General features: G+C 40.5%; 1 protein-coding gene across 3 annotated transcripts in view; it reads right to left on the bottom strand.

Moving 5' to 3' along the window:
- Nucleotides 1-19,000: 19,000 nt before the first annotated feature.
- Nucleotides 19,001-26,983, bottom strand: part of NPVF (neuropeptide VF precursor) — an 83,751-nt gene continuing 75,768 nt past the window's right edge. For 2 of the 3 annotated variants that reach the window (XM_077994509.1, XM_077994510.1), the window contains 3 exons: nt 22,795-22,850; nt 21,122-21,522; nt 19,325-19,605 (listed from right to left, as the gene is read on the bottom strand). In XM_077994509.1, coding sequence (XP_077850635.1) covers nt 19,554-19,605; nt 21,122-21,522; nt 22,795-22,850 — 509 coding nt within the window. In that variant the 3' untranslated portion in view covers nt 19,325-19,553. 3 annotated transcript variants of the gene reach the window in all.

Genomic DNA, 26,983 nt, shown 5'->3' with positions numbered 1-26,983 from the left:
GCGCCCAACCTACTTTTAAGATTTCCTCTATAACTTTGTTTTTCTCCACTTTGATTATAATGTGCATAGGTGTAGGTCTGTTTTTATTTTTTTATTTTTTCTGCTTAGGGTTCTTCGAACTTTTTGACTCGCTGGATTGATGTAGTTAATCAGTTTTGGATTGTTCTCAGCCAGGATTTCTTTAAGTACTGGCTTTATCAAATTCTCTCCTACCCTTTGGAGATCTTCTGATTGTGTCTCACATTTCTCTTCTGCTCTGTTCTATTTTTGTTATTCGTCATCTCTGCTCTTGTTTCAATACTGTCTATTGATCTGCTTGAAGTTTACCCATGCTGTCTTCTGCTGAGTTTAGTCAGTCGTTAAGCTCCTTCCAAAGAATTTTAAATTTCAGATTTCATATTTAGCAATTTTTAATTTGATTTTTTAATAGATTTAAATTATGTTTTAAAATACTCCATGTTTTTATTCATTCTACCCATTAAAAATTTATTTGTCTTCCCCTGGCTCTTTTCAAGTGTTTGGTTTTTGGCAGTTTGAGTATGCGATGCCTAGGTGTAGACTTTTTAGGTACTGCTTGATGTTCTCTGAACTTCCTGGATCTGTGGTTTGGTGTCTGTCATTCATTTTGGAAAGCTCTTGACTATGATTCTTTCAAATATTTCTTCTGCTCTATTCTCTCTTTTTTCTTCTGTTATTCAATTATGCATATATTTCACCTTTTGCAATTATCTCATGTTTTTGGATGTTCTATTCTTTTTTTTTTTTTTCTCCCATTCTTTTTTCTCTTTGCATTTCAGTTTGGGAAGTTTTTGTTGACCTATTTTCAAACTCACTGGTTCTTCCTTATTCATCTCCAGTGTACTAGTGAGCCCATCAAGGTCATTCTTCATTTCTGTGACAGTGTTTTTTTTTTTTTCTTGCTAGCATTTCTTTTTTGATTCTTTCTTAGAGTTTCTCTCCCTCTACTTACATTAAATTACATCTCTGCTTACATCTGCTTTTCTTGTTGTCTACTTTTTTCATCAGAGCCCTTGACATATTAATCATAGTTATTTAAAATTCCCTATATGATAATTCCAAAGTCTGTGCCATATCTGTGTCTGGTTCTGATGCTTGTTTTGTCTTTTCAGACTGTGTTTTTTTTCTTTCTTTCAACATGTCTTGTACATTTTTGTTTAAAGTGAGCTATGTTAGGTTGGATAATAGGAATAGTTCTTTATTGTGAAGTTTTATGTTAATCTGGCTAACAGTTGGGGTGTATTTAATGCTTCTATAGCTGTACGTGCCAGAGGCTTCAAATTACTCCAGTGTCCATGATTTCTCCTCTGTTGTCTTTGGCCTTCTCTAAGAACTCCCTCTTTTTTTTTTTTTTTTTTGACAACATCTCACTCTGTTGCCAAGGCTGGAGTGCAGTGGTGCAATCTCAGATCACTGCAGCCTCAACCCCCTAGGTTCAAGGGATCTTACCACCTCAGCCTCCCCATTAGCTGGGACTACAGGCATGTGCCACCATGCTTGGCTAATTTTTGTACTTTTAATGGAGATGGGGTTTCGTTATGTTGCCCAGGCTGGTCTTGAACTCCTGGGCCAAAGTGATGTGACCGCCTCGGCCTCCCAAAGTGCTGGGATTACAGGTATGAGCCACCACACCCGGCCAGAATGCCTTCTTAAATAGAATCTGCACCCTGCAGCTCTTTCAGATATAATTCATTGTTATTATACTGGAGGCTGTTGATGTGGTGGTATGGTGTAGGGGGAGGGGAAGTTATCAATAATATTATAATTGAATTTCATTTTTATAGTGGGCCTGTGTTCCTGGACAATGTCCTTCAGGAGTATTACTTAGCCATCACTCTCCTCCCCCGAGTAGGTGAGACAGAAATGCTAGACAAGGATTGGGCGTATGGTTATAAATGGTTATAATTCCCCTTCTCCTGCTAGAGCCACAAGGGGATCTTTCTTGACTGTGGACCATAAGAACTTGGTTGGGTTTGAGGAGGTAAAATCTACAAAAGGTTATATCTCAGACTGTAGCCCCCAGGAATTTTTCACTCTTATGCTAATCTACACTCAGCTCTCAACAGTTTGTCAAAATTACTACTTGTGTGTTACTACCTGTTTACAGCTCCAGTGGCTTCTGCTCCAGGTAAGCATAACCTTAGTTGTGTGTGTGTGTGTTTGTATTCAAATGTCTCTTTAGATTTCAGGATGGTGGTTTTCCCTGTTGCCTCAATTGCCTAATGGGTCCAAGAAAAGTCATTACTTTTCCATTTTTTCAGCTTTTTTTTCTGTTATTGTAAGAACAGGAATGACACCTTTTACTCTCTTCACATGTCAGAGCTGGAATTAGGAGTCTAATTTATTTAAAAGCTATTAATCACAGTTATTTTAATACCTGATATATGGATTGTTCCTGGGTCTGCTTCAGTGATTGCTTTATCTCTTATCAGACATGTTTTTCTTCTTTGCATGTCTAGAAGTTTTTAAAAATTGTATTGCAAATATTATTGATATAGACTGTAGAAGCTTTGGATTATGCTATGATCCTTTAAAAAGTGTTGAGTTTTGTTTTGGCAGCTGTTAAATCACCAGCACATTGCTTTGATTCTGTTGAGGCTTCATTTTAGGCTTTAGGGTGGGTTTTTTTCAGTTTTGCCCCACTGCTAGGACACGGTCTTTTACAAAAGGATCTCAACTAAAGGGTCAGGATGTTCATCAAAGTCCCTCTGGCTGGGCCTGAACCCCTCTGTCACCTCAGCACTGTTAAGTGTCCAGAATCTCTGCTTAACACTTGCTCTTCCGGCAACTGTTCTCTTCTCAGGCTCCTGGAGTCTTGCTCTACGTTTGAGACTCTATACCCCAAGAGGTCTGAATCCAAGCTCCGTGCATCTTCTCTGAGCTTCTAGGATTTGCTAATTTCTAGTTTTTCCTCTGCTTCCCCAGCTGTATGGGTGTTATCTGCTTACTGTCATTATTATTTCTGGTTTCCTATGTCCTCTTTTTGCTTTTGTTTCAGGCCTCTAACATCTGTATAACCAATTTTCTGTATTAAATTCTCTCTGCTGAAATGCCTAGTTTGGTTTCTGTTTTCCTAACTCTGCATATTGCACCATGGATAGACAGAAAACAATGTTGACTGAAACAGTAAGAAACAGAATGCGATCTAAAGCACTGTATCACTGAGTTGAATTAAACACACACAGATTTAGGATGCATGCATATTCGAAGACTTATATTGAATCCATTTAGAGCCTTTCGGGGAAAGAGGGAGTGGAAGTGGTAGTCAGTGATAAAGGGAAGAATATAAAATGAGAGGGGCATGATAGCATGCCCTGAATTCAGGAGTACAAGTAACCCAACTGTCTGCAAGCACCTGATGTCCAAAATAAAAGAAAGCAAAACAGTAACAACCAAAAAGTGCTATTCTTCTGACAGACATTTGGGTGATTTGTCCTTTTGGAAAGGCAATTCTCTGCAAGAAAGATAAAGATCAGATGTCAGAAAAGGAAAAGAAAACCATTTATCTCAAAACATTTAAACTATTCTAAAAGATAAATGAATGACCACATCAGGGTTGAGAACTGGCCACTAATTATTAAGCTAATGGCCTTTGGTGAATAGGTGCTCCAATGAGGAAAATGGCAAATTTAAGAGTAGCTAGCCAAATTATCAACATTATTGTCAGCAAATCTGACTAATATGCAAAGCTATAACAAAAGCATCTTATCCGATGCAGGTCATGGGTAAAGTGAGAAGGGAATGATTTTCGATTGCCTGATATGGAAAATGCAAGCATCATTGTTCATTGCTTAATTCCACATCAGGACTATCCACATTGTCTCTTGTGCCATGGAGGAAAATAATAGCACCAAGACACAATCTTGACTTTCTGTGTCCAGAGCAACTTAGTTATTTCTATTGTAGGGGGTATATCTTTTAGGATACAACATTCAGGAGCTCAAAACCAAACTGTATCTTTTTTTATATATAAATTTAATTTTGTTTCTGAGCTGTCAGCCTGCAGGCCGTGGGAGGATTTTACATCAGTTACTTGGGTATATCCTCCCTCATCTGGGTTTCATGGAGGTGGTGGAGGGTGTTGTGCAGTGACCAGAAGGACCATTCTGGTAGTCAAGTTGGCAATTTTCACTGTGATGTCAATTTTCTGTATTTGTATGTCTTCACTCTATGATGCACAGAAAACCCAACTGGCTGTGGCCTCACTCCAGTGCCCTGGTTCCCACTGCTTCAGGATCCACGAGTTTATTTCTGCTCCTCTCAGCTTGAAGGAATGCTTTGCTCCATCCTCCTCTTTTCAGACATTCTGCTGCTTCTTCTTAAAAAACAAACAAACATACAAACAAAAAACCGCTATCCTTGCTCTGAGGCATATAGTTTAGGAAACAGGGCTAGAAAGTTGGTTCTTTACTTTGCACCTTACCACATACCTGCCCTGAGGCATGCAGCATAGGAAAGAGCAAAGGAGAAATACTGGGAGGTCTAAATATGTAAATTAATATCTCACAATATTAGCCATGTACATCTTTTTGCAGGATCAATCCTTTTATGTGACAAAGTGAATAGAGAAGGAAGAGAAAAAGAAAAGCAGATGGGATAATGGCCATATATTTTATAATTGATGAAAATTCGAGCATAATCACTTTACATAATCACTTTACATGCAATAATCATTGCATAATTAGGATTGTTTTTATAAGGCAAGGGGAGTGGGCATCCTTGCCTTGTAGCAGGTCTTAGTGGTAAAGATTGCATTATTCCCCATTGATTATAATGTTAGCTGTGAATTTTTGGTAAGTTGCCTTTATTATGTTGAAAGCTTTTTTCTATACCCAAACTGTTGAGAACTTTTATCAAGAAAGGATGTTGGCCTTTGTCCAATGCTTTTTCTGTACCATTTGAAATGATCATGTGATTGTCTTTCATTCTGTTAATGTTATGTATGACATTGATTGATTTGCATATGTTGAACCAGCCATGCATGCCAGAGATAAATCCTACTTGATCATGATGTATAATTGTTTTGATGTGTTGTTGGATTGGGTTTGCTAATATTTTATTGAGAATTTTTGCATGAATTTTCATCAGACAAATTGGTCTGTAGTTTTATTTTCTTGTGATATCTTTGTCTGGCATAAGTATCAAGGTGATGCAGGCCTCATAAAATGAGTTTGCAAATATTTCTTTGGGTTCTATTTTTCAGAAGAGTTTAAGAAGTACTGGTATTAATTCCTCTTAGAATGTTTGGTAGAATTCAGCTGTGAAGCCATCAGACCTTGGCTTTTCTTTGTTGGGAGGTTTCTGATTACTTCTTCAATCTCTCTCCTTATTATTGGTCTGTCCAGGTTTTCTGTTTCTTCCTGAGTCAGTCTTAGTAGGTTGTATGTTTCTAAGACTTTATTTCCTCTGGTTATTCAGTTTGTGGGCAAATAATTGTTCCAAATAGTCTCTTATAATCCTTTTTATTTCTGAGTCATCTATTGCAATTTCTTCACTTTCATTTTTGATTTATTTATTTGAGTCTTCTTTCTTTTCCCTTAGTTAAATTAGCTAAGGGTTTGTCAATTTTGTTTATTTTTTCAAAAAAACTTTTAGCTTTGTCAATTCTTTCTATGGCTTTTCTGTGCTTAATTTGATTTATTTCTATTCTGTTTTTCATTATTTTCTTCCCTCTGTTTAATTTTGTGTTTAGGCCAGGCACACTGGCTCACACTTGTATTCCTAGTGCTTTGGGAGGCTGAGGTGGGAAGATCTCTTGAGCCCAGGAGTTCAACATCAGCCTGGGGAACACAGCAAGATCCTGTCTTTACAAAAAATAAAAAGTTAGCTGGACATGGTGGCACACACCTGTGGTCTTAGCTATTTGGGAGACTGAAGTAGGAGGATCGCTTGAACCCGGAAGGTAGAGGCTGCAGTGAGCCAATTGCACTATTGCACACCAGCTTGAGTGACAGAGTGAAACCATGTCTCAAAGAAAACAAAAATTTGTGTTTTGTTCTTCTTCTAGTTCCTTGTGGTGTAATGTTAGGTGGTTTATTTAGGGTCTTCCCCTTAAAAACATTTTTTTTTTCACTGTCACAAATTTTACACAGTCTTTCTTCTTTTTTGTTGTAGGTGTGTGTTGTTATAAAGTTTCCTCTTAGGAAAGCTTTTGTTGTATCCCATAGGTTGCGTTATTGATGATGCATTTTATGTACTAATGTGAAACCTCCCATATATATATATATATATATATATACTTTTATTTTTTTTGTTTAATGGAATCTCACTCTGTCTCCCAGGCTGGAGTGCAGTGGCGTGATCTCGGCTCATTGCAACCTCCTCGTCCCAGGTTCAAGTGATTCTCCTACCTCAGCCTCCAGAGTAGCTGGGATTACAAGTGTGAGCCACCACATCTGGCTAATTTTTGTATTTTTAGTAGAGATGGGGTTTCGCCATGTTGGCCAGGCTGGTTCAAATTCCTGACCTCAGGTGATCTGCCCACCTTGGCCTCCCACAGTGCTGGGATTACAAGTGTGAGCCACCGCTCCTGGCCTCCAAGATATATCTTAACGGAAAAAAAAATTAAGGTATAGAATAGTCATAGGGTATGCTACCATTTGGATAATAAAATAATTACATACTTTCTTTTTTTTGAAGGAAAATTTGTATTATTTTAATTATTTTTATGTACAGAAAACTCAACAGTGTACATTTAACTCAGTTTAGTGGCAAGTTCTTTTTTTTTTTTTTTTTTGAGAGAGGGTCTCACTCTGTCACCCAGGCTGGAGTGCAGTAGTGCGATCTTGGCTCACTGCAAGCTCCGCCTCCCGGGTTCATGCCATTCTCCTTCCTCAGCCTCCGGAGTAGCTGGGACTACAGGCGCCCGCCACCACACCCGGCTAATTTTTTGTATTTTTAGTAGAGATGCGGTTTCACGCGTTAGCCGGGATGGTCTGGATCTCCTGACCTGGTGATCTGCCCACCTCGGCCTCCCAAAGTGCTGGAATTACAGGCGTAAGCCACCGTGCCTGGCCGGCAAGTTCTTTAACCTTTGCCTTTTCAAGCTTGGCAATGTGAGCCATAGACTTGGGACCAGGACATTGCCTCCCCAGTGATGGCAGATCTCATCGTATCTGTTGTTGTAGTTGGTCCTGATAGCTTTCACCAGCTTAGCCAAAGCTCCTTTGTCTTCCGAGTTCACCTGTGTGAAGGCGACAGTTGTCCAGGTCTTCCTGTGGACTGTATGACTCAGTCTTGCTTTCCGCTTGATAATGCAGGGGAAGAGACCCCCATTTTACGACAGAAGGCAGGCAGGAAGACAACCAACTCGACGGGGTCCACATCGTGTGCAGTCACCACCAACTGAGCCTTCTTGTTCTCCACCAAGGTGGCGACGGTGTAAACTCCTGCTTGAAGGACAAGTGGTCTCTTAGTGGAGATGTCCCCTTTGCTGGCAGCTTTCTTCTCAGCCTGGACCAACAGCCTCTGCCTCTTCTCTTGCTTTGTCTCTGGTCTGTAGTTGTGGGCCAGTTTAAGCAGCTGAGCAGCTGTTTGGTGGTGCAGGGCCTGGGTGAACTGGTTAATTGTAGGAGGCACTTTCAGCCGCTTATAGAGGATGACTCTCTGCCGCTGCAACCTGATATAGTGGGACCATTTCATGAAGCAGGTGAGGTCTCTTTTGGGCTGGATGTCCTGTCCAATGCCAAAATTCTTAGGCCTTTTGTCAAAGAGGAGACTCACCACTTTCTTAACATCCTGCTGCTTCATGACAGCGGGGGCGGGAGCCGCCTTCTTCCCCTTGGCCTTCTTTCCTTTCAGCATCTTGGGTGGCAGGAGGAGAGAGTCATATTTTCTTATAAATTACTTACACACACAATTTCTTATATGCCCATAGAAAATTTCTGGAAATATGCACAAGAACCTGGCCACATGGGTTGACTTTGGCCAGGGGAATTGGTAACTAGAATTGAATGGAGAGAGGGAGAGGTTTCACTACATATACATATATGTTATTCTTTAAGTTCTAGGGTACATGTACACAATGTGCAGGCTTGTTGCATATGTATACATGTGCTGTGTTGGTGTTTTTTTTGCACCTTTTGAATTTTGAACTGTGTTGCTCATTTGGTACAGGTTGGTTTTTCTGGAAGCAGATGCTGAGGTGCAGTTTGGAGTACAAGATGTTTAATGAAGATCAACACCTGAGGAAGAAAGATAAGGAAGAGAAGAACTGGGCAGAAAAAGAAGTCCATCTGTGAAGAAACCTTGGCAAGACCTTGGCTAACCCTCTGTGATGCTCCGGAGCACATATGGCCTGCCAGAGCAATCCAGATGGGTGTAAATGGCATTTATACCCCTTTTTTGACAAGGTATTGGATGCCATTGACCTGGGAAGGCATTCTGGTGGGCCAGGTAGCTCTTCGCAGCTGAACATTCCCCGCTAAATCTGACAGCTTGGCTAGCAAATCCTACTGTGAAGGGAGGTGTAGGTATCATGTCTTAACAAGGACACAAGTTTTCCTATCCCCTCACTTTGCTGAGAATTTGGTTGGGTATAAAATTCTAACAAAATTTAGAGGTAGGACAATTTATTTTCAGATAAATAAATCTCCATGAAACTTACCTCTCGGGAACTCCTTTCTATTTAAGTCAATGATATTCCCCCTTGGTCTCTAAATTAGTATCCAAATGCATTTTTTTTTTTTGAGACGGAGTATCATTCTTGTTGTCCAGGCTGGAGTGCAATGGCACAACCTCAGCTCACTGCAGCCTCTGCCTCCCAGATTCACGCGATTCTCCTGCCTCAGCCTTCTGAGTAACTGGGATTACAGGTGCCCGCCACCATACCCAGCTAATTTTTTGTATTTTTAGTAGAGACAGGGGTTCACCTGTTGGCCAGGCTGGTCTCGAACTCCTGACCTCAGGTGATCCATCCGCCTCAGCCTCCCAAAGTGCTGGGATTACATATGCAAGCCACCATGCCTGGCCATCCAAATGCAATTTTCAACTGATGCACCTGGTATAATAATGATTTTTAGACGATTGTAGCCAAATAGAGGAAGTCATAACAAATGGCAAGTAGTTGCTTCTGGGGAAGAGGAATTGGGATTGGATGAAGTTGGGACTTGGGATGGTCATTTTCCATCCAACTAAGACATTTTTGAGAGTGAAAGGGATCACTGTTAATAATTACACTGGGGTAATAGGCATAAATTGTGCTATTAATTAAGTGGTGCCTCCCCCCACCCCACTGCCCCAAGTTCGTATGTTGAAGCCCTGACCTCCAATGTGATTGTATCTGGAAAGACGGTCTTTAGGAAGTACTTAGGGTTCAATGAGGTCATAATGATGGGTCCCTAATCCTATAGGACTGTGTCCTCCTAAGAAGAAGAAGAGAGAGGTAGCGATCTCTTCATGCACATGCACCAAGGAAAAGATATGCGAACGTATAGTGAGAAGTGGCCATCTGCAAGCCAGGAAGACAGCCCTCGCCAGAACTCCACCATGCTGGCATCCCAATCTCAGACTTCCATTCTCCAGAATGGTGAAAAATACATAAATGTCTGTTGTTTAAGCCACCCAGTCTACAGTATTTGTTGTGGCAGCTCAAGCTGACTCATATACATCAGAACTGTCCCTGGGAAACTGGGGTGATTCGCCTTGTGGAATTCTTTGGAATTTTAAATCTTTATACATGTATTTCTTTGTGAAAGATAACATTAATTTTAAAAGAAGAATTATAAAGGTTTAGAAGTCAACTCATAAATCTTCACATCTCATGCAGAAATGACATGTGTGATATTCCTGTTGTATAACCATCCTGGAACACCTTCCTGTGGCTCATGTTAGATCTATTTCTGGGCAGCTATAATTGTTAGAAGATTCTTTCAAATTTGTCAGTTTGTAACTGCCACCAATAGATGATAATACAGAAGCTTTTCTCTTCTGTGACTAGCCCTGCTTTTAAAAGTGCATTGCTTTTCTTAGTCCGCAAGGAGTGACACCTCCACCCTGTCCCAACCCCACCTTAGCTGTAGCACTGTGCTGTGTTTATTAGTGTTAGAGTGAAGAGCGGGGAGACTTGAAAAGTGGGGAGAGCAGGTTTGTGTAGGTTAAGAAACCAGACCTCAGAAATGATTTAATGTCTTGGATAAAGTCACGCATAACCCTACAAGGTAAAAGCTGTATCAGGTTTGATTGGCAAGTGAGTGCCTCATGCATCAGAGAAGTCACCGTCTGCAGTGATGTATAACCCTTGGCTCCCTGCTGGCTCCGTTCCCCCATCAGCCTGCTGCCATTGCCCTCTCACTCTCCCATGATGTAGGACATAGCTGAGATTGACAGAGAGAGAAGGTTGAAGGGGCAGTAGTTAAAATGTCACCCACCCACACTGAAATCCAAATGGCTTAATTTACCATGATGTGTTTTAATTAATGAGAGTGAAAAAGTGAAGAGGTTGTACTTTCTAATCAAACAAAGTAATGCCTTAGTTACTGAAATGCAAATGGCTTCATTGGGAGGGAAGCAAAAGTTAATTAGGTCACATAGATAAATTAGGAGGAAGCTAAAACTATCTTTGCCACAATTAGATCTTTGCCACAATTAGTTGGTTTGTAGTAAAAGAGAATACATATAGACATTAAAGATTCAAATGTAAGTATTTTCGCATTAGATTGCTTTGTGACTTTGGTGACTTTCAATTTTATAATAAATACCACCTTTACATTCCACTGCAGATATTTTAATGTAAAAATAGTCTTGCTTATTCTCAATGGGTGCTGTTTTAAGTCCTCTGCCTTTTCTAGAGGATGTGCTGATTCCTTGCTGCTAAGAAATGATCCTTAATGTGTAACTAGACTTAAGATGCAACAAACATGTTTACTTTTGCCTTCTTTAAACTGTTGGAATTATATTTTAGTTTAAAATTTAAAAAGTTTTAAGGTTATTAACTGAGCCTTAAGTGTACAGTATAAAACAAGAAGGTCTTTTTGTTGTGCTGGTGGTGTTTATTGTTGTTTTGGTCTAAGAATTTAAAATTAATTATGCACAAATGTGGGGTATTTTCTGCCCTCTAGTGGTTAAAAGTAATTTTGCAATATTGGTTACATCTTTGTGCTTTCAATTACAAAGGAGGAAGCTAGGTGATATTTTAAAAGCAGTTTGCAAATTATGTTGGTGCATTGCTGTAGCTAATTATTGTTGTTGCATATTTTAAGAAAGAGAAACAATAGTTTTATGTTTTATTAACCACAATATACCAATGCTTAGAAATCTGGCAAGAAGGGAAATAAATTTTAAGATAAGATAATTTTTCTTCAGGATTAAAATAATATTTCTCTACTTCTACAAAGAGAGGATTAATTTGACATTAATCTAGTTATAATTTAATTCCGCTCCTGATTCTAATCGTGATTTTCCTGTTTAGCTTCTTTCATACTTTAGTTCCTATATTTAGGAAGAGAATAATGGGTGATAATACTTTCTATTTCCTAAGCTACACATAGGATTATACGTATCACATTCGTGTTATATTATGAAAGGAAAATGCTGTGGCATGTTTTATGAGCAATTATTTTTATTAGTTATTCTTGGGCATCTATTTCACTAATTATTATTATTATATATTCTAAGATATTAAGTGCAAAGGTTCTAAATTTTATTGACTGCAATGTAAAAAGATCAGGGAAGCAGATGAGAAGCAAAGTACAAATAGGCTATTAGGAAGAATGTGAAGGAGCCCAGAAGGTCAAAGAAAAGTGCTATAAAATAGCAGATGAGTGGTTGTTGACCATTCTTCATTTCTTAGGAAAATTAAACTAATCAACTCTTCATTTTCATTACTGTGCTGAAATTAATGTCTGTCCATCTCTGACTGCTAACAGAAACCTTTGCTGTCTCAGGCATTTCCAAAGAAGCAGTCGCTGTGGTCTCAGGTGAATCTAATACATTATAAACTGGTGAGATGATAAAAGAGTTCAGGAGAGAAAAAGATTAGCAACAACTACCCCCTTTTAAGACAGGCTTAATGGCGCTGTAGGAAAAATTTAAAGTTCTGGTGAAAAATGTGGCATTACTAAATAAGAGTCTGTCATTTATAAATCCTTATTTTTCTCATAGGATTTGTGTGTGTGTGTGTGTGTGTGTGTGTGGGGTAGCTAAAATAGCACTTAAGCTTTGGGTGTGATTTTGTAGGTATTAATAGTGTGAGCATAATTAGTGAATAGCATCAGACTATGTAAAAAGGCAAGTGAAATGTACTTCATGCCACTGAATTTTACACATCAATATGGTTACAATGGTCAACTTTATGTTATATATATTTTACTACAATTTAAAAAATTTGAAAAGGGCAAATGAAATCTTTCTGATTTTTAATATTTATAGCAATGGTGAATAAAATGTACAACATCTAATAAACATTTCAGGAACTCTGGGGCACTTAATAAGAAATCCAAGTAAACACTGGATATAATAAAGAGGGACAAATGCTCACCACATACTATTTTCCGAATACAGGCCTGACTCCAAGAAGCAAGTGATTCTGTTTTCCACAGAGCATTCAGCTTCGCACGCCCATCTGAGTGAGAGGGAGGGGACGGCTGCTACGATTCATGCCAGTGCTCAGGAGCAAACTTACTTCTGATTGATTTTAATTCCTTTACTGCTTTGTCCTAATTCATAAGTGAGATCTGTAGCAGACCGCAAATAAGCCAGGGAGGCAAGACCCATCCGGGCAGAAGTTTACCTACTGACTGCCTTTGCCTTCACTCCATTTGCCATGACTGCATATTTCAGTGGCTCTCTGGATGGCTGCAATTTCCTTTTATTAAAACAAAATTAAAAAAAGAAAAAGAGATGGAATCTCACTATGTTGCCCAGGCTGGTCTCGAACTCCTGGTTTCAAGTGATCTACCCAACAGCCTCCCAAAGTGCTGGGACTACAGGCATGAGCCACCATGCCTGGCTTGGGCCACTTCAGTTTTACTACTGAAGCAGAAACTGACAGTCACATTTTATCATCAACAATAGCACCTTGTTTGCTAAAGGATAAAAATCAAGAAACATGACTTGCTCCTTGAGAGTCCAAGATAAAAGTGGTCAGGTTTGTATTCTGTGATGCTTTTACCTTTTACAATCACTCATGACTGGTAAGGTAGGCATCTCCTTGCCTGCTGTAGAAGTAGATACCTTAAAGAACAACTAAACTAAAGCTCTTCAGGAATCTATGGTCCTTCTTTCTTCCCATTCTTCCTCCCTTCCCCTCTCTTCCTTCTTCTCCCTCTTCGTACCTTGCCTCCTCTCTTCCTTTCTCTGCCGCCGCTCCTGCCTGCCTCCCTTCCTTCTAAAATCTTTATATAGTGTTTTAAAATGCCAGGGATTTACTCCTGGGCTTCAGTGTATCTATTTTTTTCTTATTTAAACATAATTCAATGCATGTTTCCTGAATGCTTATTATGCTGCAGGGTTGGATGGCAGGTGGTTGTGTGGTAGTGAACAGGGCAGTGGATGATGGTTCAGAAGAGAAACACTTAAAAATCAGACCTTGGTTGAACCCACTTGTTAGCTCTCATTTCTTGGGAAAGTTCTTTCTGAGCTCAGTTCTCATGCATAAAAATGAGTATTAACAGAAGTGGTTAAAATAGCCCTAAATGCTTAAATACGTAGTTATCATAACAATTAATAATCACTATTATTATTAAGCTGGGGGGAGGGGGGTCAAAGATGATTACAGGAGTCTAGTGCAGTGGTTTCTAATTAAGGATGACCCCCCACTCCACCCTCAGGAGCATTTGGCAATGTCCGGAGATATTTTTGGTTGTCACAATAGGTGAATGATCCTACTGGCCTCTGGTGGTTAGAGGCTTCTGATGCTGCTAAGCATCCTACGATACACCAGGAAGTCCCCACAACAAAGAATGACACAGTCCCAGATGTCCATAGAACCACTGTTAACCCTGGTTTAGTGAAGAAAAACCATTAATATATGTTTCATATTTTCTATAACAAAGCAGTGAGCACGTATGGGGGGGACCCATTAAGTTGTCCACTTGATATTCATGCTCTTTTTTCATATAATGGTGGTTGAGACAATGCGCCTAATGGAGAAACGACATTTCCCAGTCTCACCTGCAGAGTGGGGTGATCAATTACTTGAAAGAGGAAGTAGTCAGATGGTGCACTTTATTTATTTTATTTTATTGTAAGTTCTGGGATACATGTGCAGAACGTGCAGGTTTGTTACATAGGTATATATATATGCCATGGTGGTTTGCTGCACCCGTCAACCCGTCATCTAGGTTTTAAGCCCTGCGTGTGTTAGCTATTTGTCCTAATGCTCTCCTTCCCCTTGCTCTCCACCCCACTGGATGGTGCTCTTTAAACAGGCTTTTTTTTTTTTTTTTTGAGACGGAGTCTCGCTGTGTCACCCAGGCTGGAGTGCAGTGGCACGATCTCGGCTCACTGCAAGCTCCGCCTCCCGGGTTTACGCCATTCTCCTGCCTCAGCCTCCGAGTAGCTGGGACTACAGGCGCCCGCCACCACGCCCGGCTAGTTTTTTTTGTATTTTTAGTAGAGACGGGGTTTCACCATGTTAGCCAGGATGGTCTCGATCTCCTGACTTCGTGATCCACCCGCCTCGGCCTCCCAAAGTACTGGGATTACAGGCTTGAGCCACCGCGCCAGCACCCCTTTACCCGGCCCCTTTGTTTCTACTGCCTGGAAAGGGACGTGCCGGCCTGGTGGAGCCGTGTACTTGGGCCGGTGCAGCAGCAGGATGGGAGGGTCCGGATCCTGGATGAGGGTGTGGAATTCCCATGCCAGCCCAGAACTGCTTCCTTCCCGACCATTTGGTGTGAGGAGAAAAAAAAGTTTCTCTTGGTTAAAATAGTGTTATTTAGGTTTTTATTATATGCAGTTACATCCAAATTTGACCTATGTCTCAAAGGATTTTGATTGGTAGAAAAAAGACCTTTGAGCTGAAGGAACTAGCAGGAACGAAGGCACGGAAATGTGAAAGTGCATGTTTTCAGGAAATAACTTGTGGATTGGTGTGTTAATTATGTAATAAGAAAACTTGGGTCACAGAGCCTCACGTAATGTTCCCAAGAAGCTCTTCAAGGGGAAAAAAGGAATAAACACACGGAGGGCAACACACTCACCTTCCTTGTCCATTTCATTTTGTTGGTCACAGTCAGGTGAACACTGACCTTTCATTTTTCTCACTGAGAAATTTGTCCCAGAGTCAATACTTTTTTTTTTTCCTTTTTGTATTTCTCAAGGTCATTGTCATAGTGTGATGTATGAAATGCGGACCTGAGAGCACGTGAAAGCCACCTTCCATGAAAACCCTTGCTGTGTGTTGGTGTGTCCCATCCCAGCGTCCCTCTGAAGCCCCGCACTCTGCTGCCTTCACAGGCCAGCTGAAGCTTGGGTTAGGACCAGTCCAGAGGGAGTTTCCTTGGGAAAGGGAAGTGTTGGAAGAGAAGAGAAGGGTGGAATGGATATTTGGAAGGAAGTGCCTGGAAAAGCACATTAAGGAGAAAAACACAATGACCACCTCACTTCTATTTTATCCCACTGTCAATGCCAGTATTTGGAGGAAGTTCAAGCTAAATTACTGAAATGATTTTGATTGTTCTGGTATTGTGTTCTCAACACCTAAATGGCCAGTCAGATAACATTATTCGTCTGTAAGTTGGATTAGATATTAACTTAAAATAATTCTAGACATAATATTTTATTATAGTGATTCTTAAACTTTATGGGTTTACAAACTCCTTTGAGAATCTCCACAAGAATTATGAACCCTCTCTCCAGAAAAATATATATATACGCTTATGGATTCAGACAAAACATCATTTTAGCAGCCGTGAGCACTCCGCTTAAGGAGAGATTCATCTTTGTTGCAAAGGATGTGAAAAGTGAAGTTTTAACCAAAACCCCCAAAACTAATAGATATACAATTATCTATTAGTTGTCTAATAGTGAAGTCAGATCACTATTTGCAGACTTTCTAAAGGATGTGGTTGGAAACTGGTTCCACCAGTCCTCATTTCCTTCGCTGACTTGGAGACAATAAACGGATAGTGTTTGGGTTCAGGAGAGATTCCTTTGGAGAGAGCTGTTACATTGTCGCTGTGAGCTGGTACCTGTGTCCCTGCCCAGGGGTCTGGAATTACTGCTTCCTCACCCTTCATCAGGGAGGGGCTTCCACAGGATAAGGAAATGTATTCTATGAGGTTGAGAAAAACAAAAGCCAAAAAGGCTGAAGAGCCTGGGGGCAGCAGGACAGAGGAGCCATTTGGGATCACAGCCAGGTGTGGAGGGTGAGCTGCGCACAACCAGCCACAGGCTGCGGCAGGCAGAGAGTTACTGGAGATGTTTCAAGTCCTATTCAGGAGGACCCCGGAAGAGAAATAAGCATGTATGGAGTGGATGCCCATGCCCCAGGGCTGAGGGCTGAGGCCACGGTGGGGCCTGGAAGGTTTCACAGTACGACAGAATGGCAGGGAGAGGGTCCGGTAATGGTTGGCAGCGCCATCCCCTGAGTCCTGAGAGTGAGTCCCTTCAGGTGAGAACTACCTCATCCCCTCTCCTCTCATCCCAAATTCTCTTAACTCCCAGTGCAGTCCAAAAAGGCAGCCAGGGAGAGAAGCAGCAGATGAGGGTGGAAGAGAGAACAGAAGCCAACCACGGTCCTGTCTCCAGACTTAGGCCTCAACAAGGGAAGGGTGCAGAATGAATGTATGAGCAGCTGAACGCAGGCTGAAAGGTTGATGACAATGGAATTGAGACTGTGTGTTTTTGACTCAGAGAGGCCAAAGGCTTGCCATTACTTAAGAGAGAGGTGAAGTTCATGGCATCTGGCCAAGTTTTCACTGAGGGTCAGAGGAAGATTTCTGCACACCCTCTTCCCCATCCCTTGTATTAGAAAGTGGCAGTGGGGCACAAAAATAAATTTGCATTTTGAGCACACTTCATGAATCATACAGTTGTATTTGATACCCACTGTAGGATGGAAGCAGACCTCGGAGGTCTGCATGAAGCTGGCTTTTGGGTTTGATGTAGAAAATGGAAGCTGCTCTGATTAACAAACACGGGTGTTGTGGGATCCAGCAGGGCTGAGTCTGGGGGAAGCAAGACAGGCTACATGATATGCAGGGTTCAGTGCAAATATAAATGTGGGGCCCCTTGAAATACTTAAGAAATTCAAGACAATGACAGCAGAGCACTGAGCCAAGCATGGGGCTTTGTGTGACTGCAGGGATTGCACACCCATGAAGCCACTCTGGAGTGAATAACAGAGGTCAGAGAGGAGGGGAACTTGCCAGTGGTCCAGTTAATGAGGGACCCGGAAGAGGCCTGATGGAGACTTTCCCAGTGAAATGCTGCACCATGCAATCCCGCAAATCCTCTGCAAAATCGCAAGCTCCACATTGAGTTACGTGAGTGGGGTTCTTATGGAAGCCAGTGAAGGAGCCGGTGTGGTGGCACAACAGAATAAGCCAAGCAGATGAGGGGACAGCCAACAGTTGGCTATTCAGCTAACATTTCCCGTAGATTAGGGACTTAGGTAAAGAACCCATTTTTATAACAAGAAGTTTCCCTGTGTCATACACTCTCACAGGACCAGGTGGTCTTTTATTTATTAGTGTAGCAGGATGTTGCAGGACACTCTCTCTATCACTCAGAATTGGCAACTGCGGACCACAACTGGAGGTGTACAGAGAGGCTAAATACTTTAGAAGAGATGCTAAGTAAAGAGAACCGTGGATGGCAGGAGCCAGACACCCGCTCGTGGTTTGCTAAGACCTGGCAGAGCCACAGCAGCCCTCCCTGCCTTGGCCGTGCCCTTCCAACATGTGCAGGTATGAGAGTCTGCCCTGGAGGGGGCCTGCTGCAGTTGCTGCTCCCCCAAGAAGCCAAGTAAGAGTGGTTCCTAGAAAACCACTTCTAGAATATGGGGTTTTGACAGGCTCACTGCATGCTACTTCTGACTGGCTGCTTGCTTAGGCAGTAGACTTATGACCGGCCTGCCCCCTCCTAAACAGGGATAAGAGGGGTGGAGACAATGGGGGGCAGTGGAGTGGCAACCTGCAGTCCACCCTTGGGCTGGCTGGGATGTCTGCATTCTCTATGCATCAAGCGGGCACTGGGAGGGTGGCTGGCTTGAGCTTTTCTGTCTGGCAATAAAAACTATGGGGAGAACAGATGAGACGGGGGTAGCTGGAAGAGATCAAGTAGCACCCAGAGCCCCCAGGTAGGTGACCTGTGTGAAGGCCCCTGCAAGTCTTCCCGAAGAATGCTTTTGTAGAAGCAGCAACTTTATATAGAGAGGAGGAGACCGTTTCTCTTGACCATCCCCACTATCCCCATTCCTCCTGTGCCCTGGAGAAGATAGGAGGGGAGATTGTTTTTCAGAGCCTACCATGTTCCCTCCCAGCACCCTACCTCTCAGGCGAGAAAGGGGAGGAAGGGAGAAAGAGCAGACCTGCCCCTTTCCCACTTTAGGCCTTTCCTCCAGCCCAGCCAGACATGGGGGTGGGTGGGGACATTTTATTTTTGGATATGAGGTTGGCGTCTTCAACTGGACTTGACAAAGTTTTTTAATATCAGGAAGTGACTGAGGGAGTTATGCAGTATGTCCAGGGTATCGTTAAGGGAACTTTGATCAGCAGGGGCAGGAGATTCAACACAGCCCAGCGGGGGGCACAATGGGAGAAAAATAAAACCATTTCCTGTGTGCGCCCAGTGGAGTTGAGACTGTTCAATAAACTAGTTATATCTGATTAAGGACTTCATATCCTCAGGATTAAAGGCAGGTCACTGTGCATTTGTGTTGTGGGGTACTGAATTTATAAATTCTTAGTTGAGAAATAGCCAGATCTTTTTGCAAACCAAAAACTTGAAATGTTAAATGAGGAGAAAAGAAACTCACCAGAAGCAAATTTCTGGATGTAGACAGAGGAGACACTAAAAGAGGTAAGTCATAGTTTCCTTTTTCTTTTATCTCCCTAAAGTCTAAGAGTTTTTATTTTGTAGTATTACATGACATTTACATTTCAATTGATCACAGATTCATTAACATTTGACATGATAGAAAGGGTGTACAGAAACATGTTTATAAGTGATTTGTAATCCTTGTTCACTTATTTGTCAACCATGTTATTCTGGAAAATTATTTAATTTCCATCATAATGTTTTTCACGGTGCTCTTCTGTTTAATTTTCTTTTAATTAAGTGTAACTGTGTCTATGATTTTTATATAGGGTAGTGAGGAGGGTCTTCTGTCTCTCTCTCTCAATTACCAGAGATTTCTAAAGCATTTGCAATGCTCTTTTTTATTCAGACAAAAATCCTTTTAACTTTACATAACAAATATGCTTTAAATTTTTACAACTTTCAAGATACTATTATAGTCGTACTGACAAGGAAAAATTGCCGTTGATGATCCATAGCTGATGAAATGTAAGTAGCTGCTCTTCCTTGTGGTCTTCGCTATAGAGCCATTTGTAGATTACAGGCCACAGCTTTAGGGACAGGCTACAGGTTTCTTATTTTTCTTGTTTCAATTCTGCATCATCCATTTTCTGGAATACCAGTCTCCTAAAATGTAAGCAGTGCAAAATGTTCTCACCCATCAGAACAACAGCATGCAAGAGTCCATACAAATACAAGCCATAGTCCTAACTGCCTAATTATACTTGAGTTGAATTGTGTTGCACTTGACATGAGTGAGATATTGGGGAGATGCTGAATCTGTGATGGGCACTCAGGCCCAAACACTTATCATTGATTCATCTCTCTCCCTCCATACCGCCCCACTCCCAACATCTGATTAGCTGTCAATTGTGCCACTGTATGACACCCGAGAACCTCAGCAGAAATGTCAGCGGTTCTCCCTCTCCTGATGAATGGTGCCCCAAGTCCTTGTCCAGGTCCTCAATATCTGCGCTCTCTGCTCTTACTCTGTCTAGCCTTCTTTCTCTCCTCTTCGCATACATTTTGCTGTTGCCAAAGGGTGCCTCGGCTGTTCTTGGCTCACCTTGCTTTAGTGCCTAAAAATGACCTCCCTCTTCCCACCAGTCTCTGAATGTTCAAGAGAAAGCTGCTTCTCAAAGGCAGGTTTCCACATACAGAAACATCCTCTTTTTTTCTGACCTTTCTGACTCTGCAGGACCTTATTAGTACCTCTCTTATTTCATTTATTCTGTCAAATATTGAGGGCTTACTATGTGGCAGACACAGTTCTTAGGCTCTGGGGAAATGGCAGTGGACTAAAATTATGGGATTTGTAGGACCGAAATTCTAATAAAGGCAATGCACCCTAAATATATGTCAGATAGGGATAAGTCACATGGAAAAGAAATGGAAAAGACATGGACCCTAAATATATGTCAGATGAGGATAAGTACCATGGAAAAGAACAAACCTGGAATGTCCTGAGAAGGTCTCTCAGATAAGGTGACACAGTCTGCCACTGTACTTTCTTCAAGTCTTAACTAAAGCATCATGTTCTACTTCATATAAAAAAATTTTTTTTAAGCATACACTCTCTACTGTAAAATAATAGGTGGGTAGCTTATTAATTTTTAAATCTTACATTCTGATGTGTACATAGGAGATAATACATATTTCTTAATTAATATAAATAATGATTATAACAGAGTTTATAAGATGAGATCCAGAAAAAAGAAAACACTTTGATTAAAAGTCAGGAAAGAAAACCTGCTGCATTTGAGACCTGGGTTATTGAGATGGGGTCCTTTACACCTGAACGACTCTCTCCTGTGAGGCTTTTTATGTGGGAGAGGTCCCGTGTCAGACAATATCCTGTCATTGCATGGACTTAGTGAGCAGCTATAGGATAATGAGACTGATGCTCATATGTGGCTTAGGGGAAGCCATCTTATGATTTTATACCTTGAGCCATGCTTATTATACCTGGCCTTCTATAGTTCCCAATGTACAGGTATTCAGTTCCTTGTGTCTTTGCCTCTCTCTCCTTCTAGGAAACTTACTGTCTTAGAAACTTATGTTGAAAAGGTGTAGTCATTTTTAAAGTTTCTAGACCACCTCTATATAACTGCCCATGCACTTTGACTGGTTTTCAGGTATTTACCTTGATCGTTTTTGATCAGGATTCTGGATTTCTTGGTGCTGGCAGGTCATGGAGTAAAATAAGTCATTGGCACATGGTGAATGCAAGGATCCTTGACATAAATCACTCAGCGTCCTGCAGACACTTTTGGCTGTTGTCGTTCTCCCAAACCTTTGGGGCAGGTTAAGAACCCGTCTCACGAGGCTCACCTCCATATTTCTTCCAGATCTCAGAGGCAGGTTGGCTGTTGCTCCAGCGCTTCTTTCTTCTTCAGTGGTCCTCCCAAATCTCAATGGCAAGTTGGTGACTGAGTGTGGCATTTTGTTGACTGCAGGTGTACTCATCTTAATGACATTTTTTGGTCCCCAATCTTTTAATTCCTCAAAATTGAGTCTTCTTTCCCTTTTTGGGTAGCCTCTAGGCTATAATTAGAAATAACCATTACAATAACATACTGTTTTTATAAGCAATAGATTTAAGCCCCCAATTAACTGAAATCTAGACTTTAATCTGCAGAATTGTTAAAGCTATAAACAAAATTTGTGTTCTTATGTGCAGAATTTTTTAATAAATAATTTGTGTTAAGCTTTTTAAAGCAATCTAGTTTCTCTGTCCCTAGACTATTGTAAGACAACCATAAAATATTTATAAAATATATATAGTGAATACAACAATGAGTTCAAGCAGCAGGAACATAATGAAGTTCTGAAATGAGGCAAAAGTTTATTTTACTGCAGTTATTCTCTTTTTTTTTTTGATTCATATTGTTTATGGAATATTTTATATATTTTTGTAATTTGATTTTGGAGAAACTTCCCACTCCTTTTTCATGGTTCTCTTTAAAGGCCAAAGTGGCACATGGAAACATGGTACATCGAAACAGAGATGCTGGCCAGTTTTTGGGGTATAGTTGTAGGAGGCCCAGTGAATTTCTTTTTTTTATTCCATCTTACTGAGGGTTCCACTCTAAAGCTTTCTCAAGAAACCAATTGCATTTTTATTAGAATACAAAATACATTTTTAGTAAAGAACCCATTGGTTTATGGGTTACTGCATCACAAATAAGCCAACTTTGTAGGAACCATCTCAAATACAGAGAATATTTAATTAGATTTAGTCTTTACCATAGGAGCTTGTCCATATGGAGATTTTTAAATGATTGTTTTCTGATTATTGCTTGAGTAAAATGAGTATACACACTAATTTCAGCAGATTTGCAAAACATGTAAAAGAACATAAAAACAATTTGCAATTTTACCATCTAGGGGTAGACACTTTATTAAGGTATAGATTTAGTACACATTGGCCAGTTTGTAATTGCTAAGCCCAAAATAAATGTGTTTTTTTGTTTGTTTTCAGTTTAAAACACTTTGAATGTCCAGCTGAAATGTATCCAAATCTTAGTTCTGCCAACCATTCACTACAAATATGCACTTGTGAGTTGATTGAAAATTATTAATGTGCTGTATGCTTGCTAAGTACCATACTCACCAGTACAATTGTTATGACAGAAGCCAGCCTGATCGCTGCTGTGCTAAATAATACAAGTTACATGTATACATTGTCAGAGGAAGGCTGAAGTTTGACAATAAAACAGAGTACACACCAACTTACTTCTTACTCTTTACAAAATCATTAGACTTAGGATTAATATTATATAATTAATGCTACTCAGAGAGACTTTAAAAACTTACCTCAGAATATTTGTCATAATTTTCTTTGCTGTGAAGACTGGACATCATTAATTCATCTGCACAAGAAATGTTTGATGTTAACAAGCTTGAAGTGGCTAAAGTCAATAAAATGAATAGTTTTGATGAAATAATTTCCATTTTGTCCAAATCTAAAATTAAGTCTCTATGTGCAGCCCAATGTTTATGAGAGGAGAAAAAAATTGTGGTGTTTTTATATCGTCTAAAAACAAAGGCAAGTTTTTTTTTTAACAGTGAAATCCATCTCACACATTTTAAGTACTAATATTAATTAGAGTGTACAACTAAAATATGCATGTAAGGAATGTGAATAATTCATTCTGGGAAGACAGCAATGCTTGTGCTTGCAAATTCATTAACTTTGAAAATAATTTTCCTCATTATAAAAGAGTTTCTAATTAGGTAAGTTTGGGGCGATAGTAATTAAGATTCCAAACAAACAGAATGCTTCATTTCTCTAAGCTTAAACAAAAAGTATTTTGTTTTTGGTGTTTGTGTCAATTCTTGAGGGAAGGAAAAAGAAGTATTTAATCCATGCTAGCGATGGTTTTTTTTTTTTCTTTAATCTGCACAAAAGAGTCAGGCATAGTATTTTCAAAATGTCAAGCAAAATTAAGAATGTGAAAAAATTATAATATCCCAACAAAATGCCATGAATTAGTTTTTTGTAAAATGCTATTTGGTAATTAAAAAGCTTCAGGGGTCAGTGTCAGCTGTAGCGTGAAGGATGTGTATACGAGCAAATACTCGAGAGGCATTTTGACAAACTGGAGTCTCAAGAGAAGCTGGAGGCAGTCAGACCCTCTGTATTTGCTCTAGGGGTCTTATTTTGTAAAGCTGTGTAAATCACCAAAATTTTCTTTCCATCAAGATGCTGCATCCTTCCTTCCCTCTCAAAGTCCTTAGGAAGATGAGCAGGGGCCTGGTAAGTCATATACATGCTAATTTTGTTGGTCCCAGGACACATATTATTTAGGTAATCACGTATTGCCAAAGGCATGCTGACATCATGGCATTAAAAGAGAATTTACAGAAATAAATGCGTATTTACTGAAATGCCAAAGCGAATCTCTTTTGGAGCAGCTGATTTTTCTTAAATATCTGCCTTATCACTAGACTGCCTGGGTTCTAGAGACACCTTTACTTGTTCCCACCAGTCCCTCAGCCCTTTCAGGAGAAAAAGACTTGCATGGATTTCCAACAGTCCAGCTACTTCTAGACACAGACAGTTAGAGGTAATTCACAAAGAGTCGTAAAATTCCTCTGTTGTGTCTAGCACTGGGCCACCTCTCACATCTCTCACCAACCTACCGTATGTAATTTGAGACATGAGATGGCAGAAGTGAAGATCTTTCTTCGTATTGATCTCCAGAACAAGCCAGAAAGTTGAAAAACCACAGTGGGTGAACTCTTGTGATACAAACTTGCCTGTGGTCTCTCTTAAGGCATTTGACATCATTGGCTTCATTTGTTTTGGTCTGTGGTAGCCAAGAACCCCACAGTAGGAGGCAATTAATTCAATTCATAGTCTAGTGTTAATTTTGTAATGCCATTATTGGATTATTTGGGTTTAATTTCCCTGAGGATTTAATACATTCCTCTTCCAAATTGTTCTTTTGCAAAATGCTGATGGAATTTCTGTGTGTGTGTGTGTGTGTGTGTGTGTGTGTGTGTGTGTGTAGTCAGTAGATCCAAACTTTTGAGAAATGGATGAATCAAGGGGCAAGTTTTATTGACTGAATTCATACCCCAGAAAAAGCAGAAGGCATCAGCCTGGGTCTTTTTCAAAATATATTTTTATCTAGTTGTCATTTTCAAATAAAATGCAAATTTAGCAGCTCACCAGTTTTCAGTGCTGCTACTTGGGGTGTTGGCATATCCATTAGAGTTTTCCTGATTACAGTCAGCATCCACATATGACTAATTGCTCCCTGCCTTCACCAGGTTGGGTCTCCAAGTTTGGAAGGTAATTAGAATTCTCTTATTAATATGGGGCTTGGACCAGGCATGTGGCTCATGCTTGTAATCCCAGCACTTTGGGAGGCTGAGGTGGGCAGATCACCTGAGGTCAGGAGTTTGAGACCAGCCTGGTCAACATGCTGAAACTTCATCTCTATTAAAAATACAAAAATTAGCCAGGAGTGGTGGCACATGCCTGTAATCCTAGCTACTCGAGAGGCTGAGGCAGGAGAATCGCTTGAGCTCAGGAGGCGGAGGTTGCCGTGAACTGAGATCACACCATTGCACTCCAGCCTGGGTGACAGAGTGAGACTCTATCTCAATAAAAAGAAAAAACAAACAAAACAAACAAACAAACAAAATGGGGCTTGGCTCTTTTCAATTATCTCTTCATTTAACTTTGATAGTGTTAACAGATATAGAACATATACAGTATGAAATCACCATAAATCTTTTGTTGAAATGTGCTACTGTATACATACATACAGATTAATTGGTTTAGGATCTCTTGATGAGACATATAAGCATATGAAAAATTAAAAAAAAATCTGTCTCTCGGACTTGTGACATTTAAATACACGCTTCATTTGCTAAGATTTTAGTGGCTCTAGGACTACTCAATTCTAAGCCTATCTCTCCAGCCTGGTCACTTCTCTTGAGCTTTTGAACCCCCCAGACACTCAGCTTCCTACCAGACAGTGCTGTTTGGACATCCCACAAGCATTTCAAGTTCAGTATGTCCGAAATGGAATTTATCTTTTCCATACCTATTTTTCCTCCTATGTTTCTCATTATGATGAATAGTACTGCATCAGTCAGGGTCCAATCAGGAGACAGAAAACACACAGTAACTTGAACAGAAAGTGATTAATATAAATAATTATTAATCATAACAGGAAATTAACTATAAAGGGGTGAAGAATACACTACAGTTGAGAGACAATATCCAAGGAAAGAACAAGCTGGTTGGAATTTAGATCATATTGGAGAAAGTGCGATGGCAGGGAGGTTTGCTGTGTTGCTCCAGGCCAGAACTTATCTGTAGTCTCAAGCAGGAGACCTTTTGGAATGTAGGTAGGCCAAGCAACTTCTAGAATATCTGTGAGACTCCTAGGAATCTCTCACTGAAACCTGATGGGGGTGAGCACCATTGGATGACCCCACATGCACTACTGGCCACTGCACACAGAGAAGCAAGCAAGTGGATGCATGATTAGATCAGGAAAAGTACCTCTTTGCTTTAGTAACCCTTCAGTACCTTCTACTGACAGAACTTAAAATTATCCCTTATGCAAAGGAGAAATGCTTACTGGGTCCATCTCCCTTATCTCGAAGCACGCATTGAAGGGTAGATGTGGAGCTGAGCAGCAACAGGTCTATAACTGGCAAGGTTACTATCATCCATTCATTTATCCAGGCTAAATTCCCTTGTGAGATCCCTATTTCCTCCTTTTTCCTCCCACATCTTATTCTACAGTTGATGATAATTGTGTTTCTAGTTTTGGACTGTTACACTCAATAATAATAAAAGCCAATTTTTTAAAGCATTTATCATGTTCCACAAATTCTTCTAAGTATTTTGTGAATTAACTCACTCATCTGTCATAATAATCCCATGAACAGCTACTACTATTGTGCCTGCTCTTCAGAAAGGGAGACTGAGGTGCAGAGGGATTAAACAACTTTCCCTGTAAGTGTCAGAACCAGGGTATGAACACAAGCAGTCTGAACTTAATGACTATACTAGTCTGCCTGATAAAGTCTGTTCTCTTCCAACTTCTAAATGGCTCTTAAATCTGCTTGCTTCTTTCCACTCCCATGGCCATAACTCAGTTTGTCATTTTTCTCTTGCCTAGATCCTTTTCTTGATCTTTTCCAATTCTTTCTCCATGGCGCAATCAGACAAATTTTTTTTTTTTGAGATGGAGTCTTGCTCTGTTGCCCAGGTTGGAGTACAGTGATGTGATCTCGGCTCACTGCAACCTCCGCCTCCTGGGTTCAAGGGATTCTCTTGCCTCAGCCTCCCAAGTAGCTGAGACTACAGGCACGTGTCACCACGCCTGGCTAATTTTTCGTATTTTTAGTAGAGATGGGGTTTCACTATGTTAGCCAGGATGGTCTCGATCTCCTGACCTCGTGATCCACCCTCTTTGGCATCCCAAAGTACATTTATGACTTTCCTTCTTAATGTCTTTCAGTTGTTTCCCATTTC

The sequence above is a fragment of the Macaca mulatta genome, chromosome 3, assembly GCF_049350105.2.
Source record: "Macaca mulatta isolate MMU2019108-1 chromosome 3, T2T-MMU8v2.0, whole genome shotgun sequence".
NCBI classification, from domain to species: Eukaryota; Metazoa; Chordata; class Mammalia; order Primates; family Cercopithecidae; genus Macaca; species Macaca mulatta.
This window is presented reverse-complemented; position numbering and strand designations above follow the sequence as displayed.